Here is an 8703-nt window from a genome sequence, read left to right on the forward strand (position 1 = left end):
CCAACAAAGAGAAAGCTGAAAGTACCTCACTGATGTTCAGAGCAAATGTCGGAGAGGAAAATCTGTTTTCTAAGTAGTTCAGTAGTTGCTGCCACAAGCTGTGTGGTAWAAAGGTTTGACAGGAATATACAGATTGAATTTGGCCACCTGCAGAAACGGGAACAAAACTGAAACTTTTGGCTTTGAATCAGATGCTCTACAAATGTGGGGTATAACTAGGGATTTTTTCTTTAAGTAGACATTTCTCCAGAATTCTAATTTTACCCTTGCAGTTTCTCTCTCCTTTTATTTGTTTCTTTTTTAAATGTTCACACTGCAGAGTTTGGCATTATGGAAGCAACATTATGAACTGTAATGAACAGGAAGCCCTTCTTCAAACATATACCAATGTTAGTTGGGATTTTTTTTTCCTTTTTCTCCTTGCAGGGAGAAGGTGTTCAACAACTTCGAGAAGCTCTGAAGATTTTGGCTGAGAGGGTAYTAATTCTTGAGCACATGATAGGAATTCACGGTAAGCACTGTTAAGGTTTTATTTTCTAGACCACTGGGGGTCTGTTCAGAGAGCTGCTTGATGGTTCCTACACATCCTGCTGGTCTCCTAAGCTGCCTGTTAAGGCTCAAAGCCAATCAACTAGCTATTTAACCAGGGGTTTCAAAGCTAGATATTCAACATGACTTAAAGGATTGTCAGAATTGTTGAGCGCCTAGAGCTTCCCACTCCCGCAGTAGTTACTCTGGCTTTACACCAGCAGGKGAAATGGCCTCCGTGATAATTTTTACTACAGTTCAGAGTGAGGTCGTGAGCAGCAGCTCAMGCCTTTGTTGCCCAGGTCATCTTCCAGTTTCTCAGGAAGCTGCATGTTCAAATCTTTAAGCCAGAGCATTTAATCCTGGTAATACCTTCTTCCAACTGACTTTAATAACACTGAGGAGCTTGCCTTGTATAGCAGCATATTTTATAGAGAAAGCCCAAACAGTGCCACATATGGGTAGTGTTTAACTGTACAGTGTAGTTAGGCCATGTTTAAACACCTATGTTGCATGACTTATATATATATTTCCTTTTTTATCCTCTGTGCTTCTGAAATGTTTCCATTCTTTAACTTAAGACATATTTTAGGCCAGACAAAAATGCTATTTAGGAAAAAAGAGAACAACTTGGAAAGTAAGTCATTTTTTCTTGTGCAATTCTGTTCATCCYTGTATGTGTATATGGTTTTTAAAAAAAAGAAAGAAAAGAAAAAAATAGCAAAGACATGAAATATTGAAACAAGATTTCCTTGAGCAAAGACAGCTCTTGCACTGAAAGGCACCACACAGGTTTAAATCAGCCAGTGCCAACTATCTGGTCTTGTTCCCACCGTAGGCGTTAAGAATTTTACCACAAGTTCCTGGGTAGCCCAACTCATCCCTCCTTGAAAGACCCACACAGAAATGCTGAACGCATGCTCTCGTTTTCCCAAGAAACTTCACAATCAATGTGGTTTCCAAAACCACAACCACCCAAGCAACAAGGCAAAACATACSAGCAAATAAACCTCCTCTCAGCAACAGGAGGGCAGTTGGAGATAGCCTGGAGTAGCAGACTGCAGAGAGCAGCCCAGCAGGACGCAGGAAAGCCCAAACGGTTTGGCARCATTTCCTGCCAGCAAACGCAGCACAAATCTTTCTTTAGCCAACTGCTYGCTTGAAACAGGAATGCTGCCTCACATGACCGGACCAAGGCTGGATTTTTGGCTTGCAAGGTTGGACTCKTGTCAGGGAAACAAGCAGACGTCCATCTCCGAAGGCGAAAGGAAAAAGAGACCAGGGCATTAAATATGATGAGGCAGCACTGGAGCTTATCAGCGTGTGTTGCTGGCTGCTGGGAAGAAAGAAGAGTGGCCATAGTCAAATGCATATTTAGCTTCATAGAGCAGGACACTGTAGACAGAGGAAGAGTTCGTTAATATGAGGCATGCTGGGAGAACAGACAACTAATATATATATACATATATATATGTATATATATATGTGTGTGTGTGTGTGTATATATATGTTCCCAGCTTTATCACAATTTGGCTGTAGCCTAGAGTAGGTCATTCAGTCCTTCTGGTGCCTCAAAATGTCCACCTTTAAAAAGAGTGAAATGGTAACCCTCAGTGACCATTTGTGAAGTCCTGTCCTTCAATAACAGGAGTCTGCGGGCGATGTCCACAGTAGTAGTCACAGCCCAAACAGATTGGTATTCAGTAAAGATAAGAGCAGTGCTTGATAAACAGTGGCAAGTAAGAACAGGACCCGTTGTGCTGCATGCAGCAATATACCCACCCCAAAGAGGGTAGAGCCGAAGGAAAAGACCTAATATTTTAGTAGTGTGATGGCAGCAACCATGTAGCTCCCTGGTTGCTTGGTAAATGCAAAGAAAATGGAAAGACAGACACTTTCTTCCAGAAGAAGCATCATTCAGAACGGCCCATTTACTCTTTCCTTAGCCTCCCCTTTTAAATAGCGCTTTCCCATGACTTTCTCTCCTTACAGACTCTTTATCTTCCATTGAGCCAGGCTCCGGACAAGATGTGATCCCAGGCTCCCCACTGCGAACCAGCATCAAGATCAAACGTGGAGGACCCCAGCAGCCACAGCCCTACCAGATCCTCTCTTCACTGCTGGATGACAGTGAAGCCAGAAGAAAAAGCAGTCGAATGAAGTAGGAGCGTCTACGTGTTCTCCAAGCCCGTTTACCAGTTAAAGATACAGTATCCTAGTGCTCAATTGCAGAGTGCAAATGAAGTGGGTAGGAGGCTGCAGCATTGGCAATCGGGTTTCCTTACCTGGTCGATATTAAGCCCTTATTGCAAGGAATGTCTTATCCATAGCTCAGAGAGGGTCTTACCAACATTTTTCTTGATTTTGTTATTTTTTGCCTTTAAAATACCACATGGCAGGTGTCCTCAGAAGCTGTCTACAGAAGTGACACCCTTACTGTGTCCAAGAGTTTAATCCTCCCCTCATTTCCTCACTGCCCTAGCAAGTTACTCAGTTAAAGCACTGCTTAATTGATTGAGATAATAAATCCCATGAATACTCAGAGCTGAGCCTTAGCCTTTTGCATTGCTCTAGTTCGCTGGCATCTGCTTTTATTTCGTGTGRTGTTGTCATGCTGACTTCCAGTTGAAGTTGCTACTTTCATAGGCCTCTAAAGCATTCTCACCTGCAAGGATTTCTCTTCAGCAAAGAACACATTGGGAAATTCAAAGAACATTTAAAATAGTTATTCTGAAAATTCCGTTTACTCTTGGGATGTGAGCATCAAAATCTAGCCTTTGCATGTTGTTGATTGCATGTGAAAGGCATTTCTATCCATGGTTAGGTAAGCAAGGATTTATGGTGGAAATCATGGCATACATTGACCTTCTATCTATATTCAGATGATATTAGACTCATTTCTGTGAAAATTTGTAGCAGTATGTATCAGATATGATGGGATTGCMCAAGAATATTCTCATATTGTGTTCAGTTTGTGTATACATCCAGAAAAAAATCATTTAAATATTGGCAATAAATATTCACAGAAAAGGATGTTTTGCAATAGTTTAAGTCCAGAACAATAAGGAAAAGTATTYTGACACTGTTGTGTTTTATCTTGTGGGTAGATGCTAGGCATTTGAATCTTGAGACAGTGTAGTGGCAAGCCACAGTCTAAGGAATTAGAGTCTTGTCAGCAGCTTATCTTGCACTAGGGAGGTAAATACAAAGTCACTTTACTTTTTGCAGTAACTATTATTTTGGGGAAAGTCCCAGTTTCCATGTTTAAGACATTGAACCTGCCCTTTGGTGACAAATGAATCATTATACCTGCTGTGCAAACCAGATTGGACAAGTTGATGTCATTCATGTAGACAATGAATTTTGCTAGAAAGAGTGAGAATAATGAACTGATGGTACTATTTTTATTTAAATATATATATTTTTTACCGTTCTGTCAGGTTTTCAAATCCAACCCAAGAGAACAGTGAGCAAATTGTCTTTGTCATTTTATAGCATAAGTAAAGTAAATTGGTCACGTCCTACCTAGTTCCTAGTGCAAGATACAGCTATCTGATAAAGGCAGTATGTACTCCTGCAAGTACTGCAGACACAAGCTGTGGCAAAGACTAACAGCTGCGTGGTCCATATATTCAGGAACCCTTATTACCCAGTGTGATACTCCAGAGGGAAAGGGAGGCATGTGGGAAGCTGCTGGAAAGGTGGAGCTGTGCCCACCGACGCTAGCCCCACATCACATTAGCTTTCTGGATACACTGTGAACATGGTAGACCTAGAGAGACATCAGAACATCCAAATCTTTCCTCTGAAAAGCATTATATTTTCAGAAATAAACAAGTTAAAAGCTACTTCAGAATGACTAAATTCACCATATGCATTCATTCAGCCCTCTTCATTAAAAGTCTAACCATCTCCCCCAAGACAGGTGAAATGATATAAGTTAATGTCAAGCAAGCAGCAGAGAAGGCTGTCCACACAGAGAAGCTTTTCACTGCTTGTACAGCTAAATAAACAGCCTTGGCTTAAACTGGCTTGAAAGCTTTGAAGTAAACAAATTTACTTGCCCTGCTTCCAAATCCCAGCGTTGCTTGGCTAATGTCAGTGGTGGGACGTCGTTTTGTAGTCAACTCATGTAGTTCAGCTTGTACTTCCATATGTTCAAGTTTGCCTTTTGGTAAGTCACAGAAACAAGCCTAAAGTATTACAGAAGCTTTGGGAATTGAAGGCAAGATCAGGTACTTCATTTTTCCAAACCTCTAATGTTTAAAGTGAATGTAAAGTTTTGCCAAGAACTTATGTTTCAGACTCTTCCATTTCTCTGTCTACCTGTACTCTGAAATACAGCTGGATCGTGATATATTCAGAAGACCAGAAAACAAGGCGGTTTACTTCAGAGAGAATTTAACTGCCTGAGTCAAGAGGTTCTGCGACATAGAGCAGGGAACCTGTACTGGTTAACCTTAGGGGACATTGAAATAAGGTCTTTGAATGTATCTTAATTTCAAATCCAATGCTAACTCTAAATCCCATGTTTGTGTGCATAAATGATGCTGAATGAAACGAGTGCCTTAAGGTTGGCAGCTGCCTCTCAGTCTAAAAAAAGAGTCACAAACAGCTCAACTTTGCAATTCTTGATGAATGAATGACTGAAGTGCCGTGATGCAGCCTTTTGGCTTCTACTCGCTAACCTGCAGGCAGTAGTTTAAAGGGACTTGAGAGCATCACTGCTGTTGATGGACAGCTACGTCCACTGTGCAGCCACTGATCTGTGCTTGGAATAATCTCTCCATTTGAGAATTAAACACACAAAAGYACACCTCTCTATTTATAGGCTGATTACCATGTGGGAATTTAGAAGAAATACTTGATAATCTCTTTGTTGAATAGAGACCATCTTGGCCTTGATCTTACAGATATTACAAGGCAATTTGGTGACTTCAAGGCAATAACCCASTATTTATGCCCACTAGTAGGTATTAGAAAACCGGGCCCTGAACACTGAGGAGAAATCACAGTTTAATCTAAAAGTATATGCTCAGCAGKTTAGTGCAAGCTAGCGTTTCTCTCCTCATTAAGAAAGTTTTCTCATGGCAGTTTCAGGAACTAAACTAAACAAATGCAGTCTTTATAAATGGAAACTGTAAAATTTTGTTTCAATGGTCCTGTAGCTACACATATGAGTTTTGGGGAATACGGAGKAGAGTGGGGCCATTTTCACTTTTTTGGAGCCTTCACACTGAATTAAAAGAGAATTTTTCCTTTCTCCATTTTTGTTGTCATGAATTCAAAACTACTGCATTAGCTTGGTGCTCTCTCCAATTCATTCACATTTTAGTAGGATTTTGAATTTTAAATTGTTATTTAAAACAAATTACTGGCAAGATGAAAGGATATCTAATTGAAGTTGTTTGCAATTAATCCTGCCAAACTGATTGTCAAACGACTGGTTAGGCTCAGGCTGCAACAGTTCTAATTATGGACGTTCCTGTAATGAGCTATGTAATTATTTTTTGCTCCCCTCACTTCTTGCTTTATTTAGCTACATCTCCCTTTAATGTGGTACTGTATCTTTAATTTGGATGATAGCAGGATTATACCAAATGGACTTTCTCTCGCAGCTGGGGTTTCATTCCTCACTACTTTTACACAACAGTTAGACCACACTGTTGTGCAATTCCAGTTTAAATACGTTTTAAAGGTGAACACCGCCTCACACACTGACAATTAATGATATTCATGACTAAGCAAACCACTCCAGCCACATTTTCCATCTTAGGCCGGATACTATGATTCATTTTAGCCAGGGCATATATGCATCTTGCCATGGCTATGTAACTTAGAGTGGATTTATTTTGAATGCGTGCTCATTTAGAAATGTATTTTGAAATGTTTAGTGCTTTTCCTTACTTACATACTGTGCAATACCATAGTGTGTTCTTTTCCTTTTTCTTTTGGTTTTTTTAAAGACTTCTTTGAAATTCTTAATGTTTCTTTGAGCTCCAATGTGTTTTTTGACTTGGATGGGTTCTGGTAGTAGCAATGCATTTTCCTTGCCTTGAGCTAACCAGAAGCAGCAACAGCATATTGCACAATTTAAATTTGTAATTTGTGCACCCTGATGTTCACCAGCAATCTGGTACTCTAGGGAGGTGGAGAGTGCTTCTCTCCAGAGTATCCAATTTGCACTTACTGTAAAGAATTGATAGAAACCCAGGGAAAATAGGAATAAACTAGAGAGAGAAGCCCACGTCTGCTCCCACCACACTCCACAGTAATCTTGCCATCAAATTTAACAGGAGAAGGGACAGGCCATAAAATCCAAATCTTCAGCTAGCAGGAGCCGGTGCTGCTTGCAGTGGAGCAGACCAGATGGCTCACAAACTTTCTGAAACTTTGGCTCTGGGATTCTGGTTCCGTCCCAGTCTCTACAATGAACTGTTTCAATGCAGGAATCACCCCACGGTGACAAGGCTTCCAAAAGATAATCGGCTTCTGAACTTACGTCTCAATACAATTTATGGGAAATTCCCTCTGTTTCGCGGTTGCAGCCTCTGTATTGTTATTATTATTACACTCCATTCGGGTGTTTGATGGTATAGGGGTTTAAACTACTTGCAGTTTCTGTGATTGCTTTGAAATCAAGTAATTCTAAGGTGCTATAACTGCTATAACAAAGCAAATTCCCAATCATAGAAGAAAATGTTAACTTTTTCACTAGTTACTTTACACGGGATTTTTTTTTATTTATGTCAGTGTGTTTCATATGTGTGCAAATAAATAGTCCCAGCGTCTCTCATTGTAATTAAGCTTATGCAGCCATCTGGTCTCTTATGGGGTGGCCATACCCAGTATCTTGTGATCACATATAAGTTCTTAACTTAGAGCAAAACTAAATCTCTTCAGACAGGACGAACTCATTTATGGCASGCTCTAATGTTTGTTGTCAGACTTCACGATGGAGGAAAAAAAAAAAAACCCACAACCTGTTTGTTCCACCTCTTGCATGGTTACTTACCTGTTTCATATTGCTATGTTATTGTTCAAGGTATCTATTTCTCTTTATTTGCTATGGGTTTTGTTACTGTATATGGAATGTTTTGTATTCAGCATTTTCTTACAGAGCAGAGTGGGAGCAGTATTCAAGAACCCACAAGTACCAAAGACCTTTCATGTAATGCACTGAGAAATAAACTTACTATAAATGAATGTGTCAGGTGTCCTGTATTTACAAAGTTTACAGTAGGTTCAAGCAAACTGCCTCCTGAAGTTGGGGCCGCAGTTTTTCTTTCCCGACATCCCAACTGTCTTTCACTATACAAATACAGGTCTCCTAAAATTGTGCACAAAGACTCCATTTCTGCTCATCGTTCACAGAACAAACGCACYTCAGTTAAGTAAAGTCAGATCTGACAAGTTGCCTTGCCCACGATGGGACTAACTCTTTGCCCGATATTGCTCACTTCGACAAGCAGGACGATTATTTCRGGAGTTTGAGCTATGGCTCTAGAAAGCACTTAATCACTACTCTGCATTTCCAGTCACACTAACCAAAAATACGGGCATGTCCTACCTTCCCTGGTGTGATGYATTTAATAGGTAAAGTAGCCCAGGTAAGCCTTCGAGCAGTGGGGGCGTCCTGCACTGCAACCCAAGCCCTGCACAGTCAGGCACTAGATGGCTGTGGCAGGTTAGGTAATTCCTCCAGGAGTTTTAAAGTTTTGTAGATGTTTATAGATGTCACAGCTTTCCTTTGGTTGAGATAGAGCACTGTGAGGAAACGTGGACCACAACAGACTGTGTGAAGCAGGGAAGGAGCTGGGGAAGGACTACTGCAGTGCTTACGAGTGTGTATTAAGTCATCGTGATTTCCGACTCTCATCACTTGCCTCCATTCATCCTAAGTTTTCTCACAGTTCAAGGAAGTCCAGTTCTCTAGTCTAAGACATGACTTTCTCCAGCCAAGTCCCTTTCCCTGCATCCCCTTCCCACCCACCCCTGCCGGCCCCGGTACCTCCTGATTATCTGTCTCCTCCAGATCCAGCATCTTTTAATTGCTCATATGGTCTCTGACAGCACTCTCTCTCTCCACATGTGACAATTCAAACTGTTAAAAGAGGACATAGTTAGGGGTGGGTGTGGGTGTAGAGATTTTATATATATATATATATATATATA

At 40.7% G+C, this 8703-nt stretch overlaps 1 protein-coding gene across 4 annotated transcripts in view; it reads left to right on the plus strand.

Annotated features, from left to right (window-relative positions):
- The window catches only part of COL26A1 (collagen type XXVI alpha 1 chain), a 178712-nt gene extending 170978 nt beyond the window's left edge, over positions 1–7734 (plus strand). For 3 of the 4 annotated variants that reach the window (XM_085315201.1, XM_085315224.1, XM_085315209.1), the window contains 2 exons: positions 427–511; positions 2521–7734. In XM_085315201.1, the coding sequence (XP_085171327.1) occupies positions 427–511; positions 2521–2693 (258 nt within the window). In that variant the 3' untranslated portion in view covers positions 2694–7734. The remainder of the gene's footprint in view (positions 1–426; positions 512–2520) is intronic. The other variant, XM_085315218.1, reaches the window with a different exon arrangement.
- The last annotated feature ends 969 nt before the right edge of the window (positions 7735–8703 follow it).

The sequence above is a fragment of the Rhea americana genome, unplaced genomic scaffold, assembly GCF_003343005.1.
Source record: "Rhea americana isolate MKP2758 unplaced genomic scaffold, rheAme1 scaffold_111, whole genome shotgun sequence".
Classification (NCBI taxonomy): Eukaryota; Metazoa; Chordata; class Aves; order Rheiformes; family Rheidae; genus Rhea; species Rhea americana.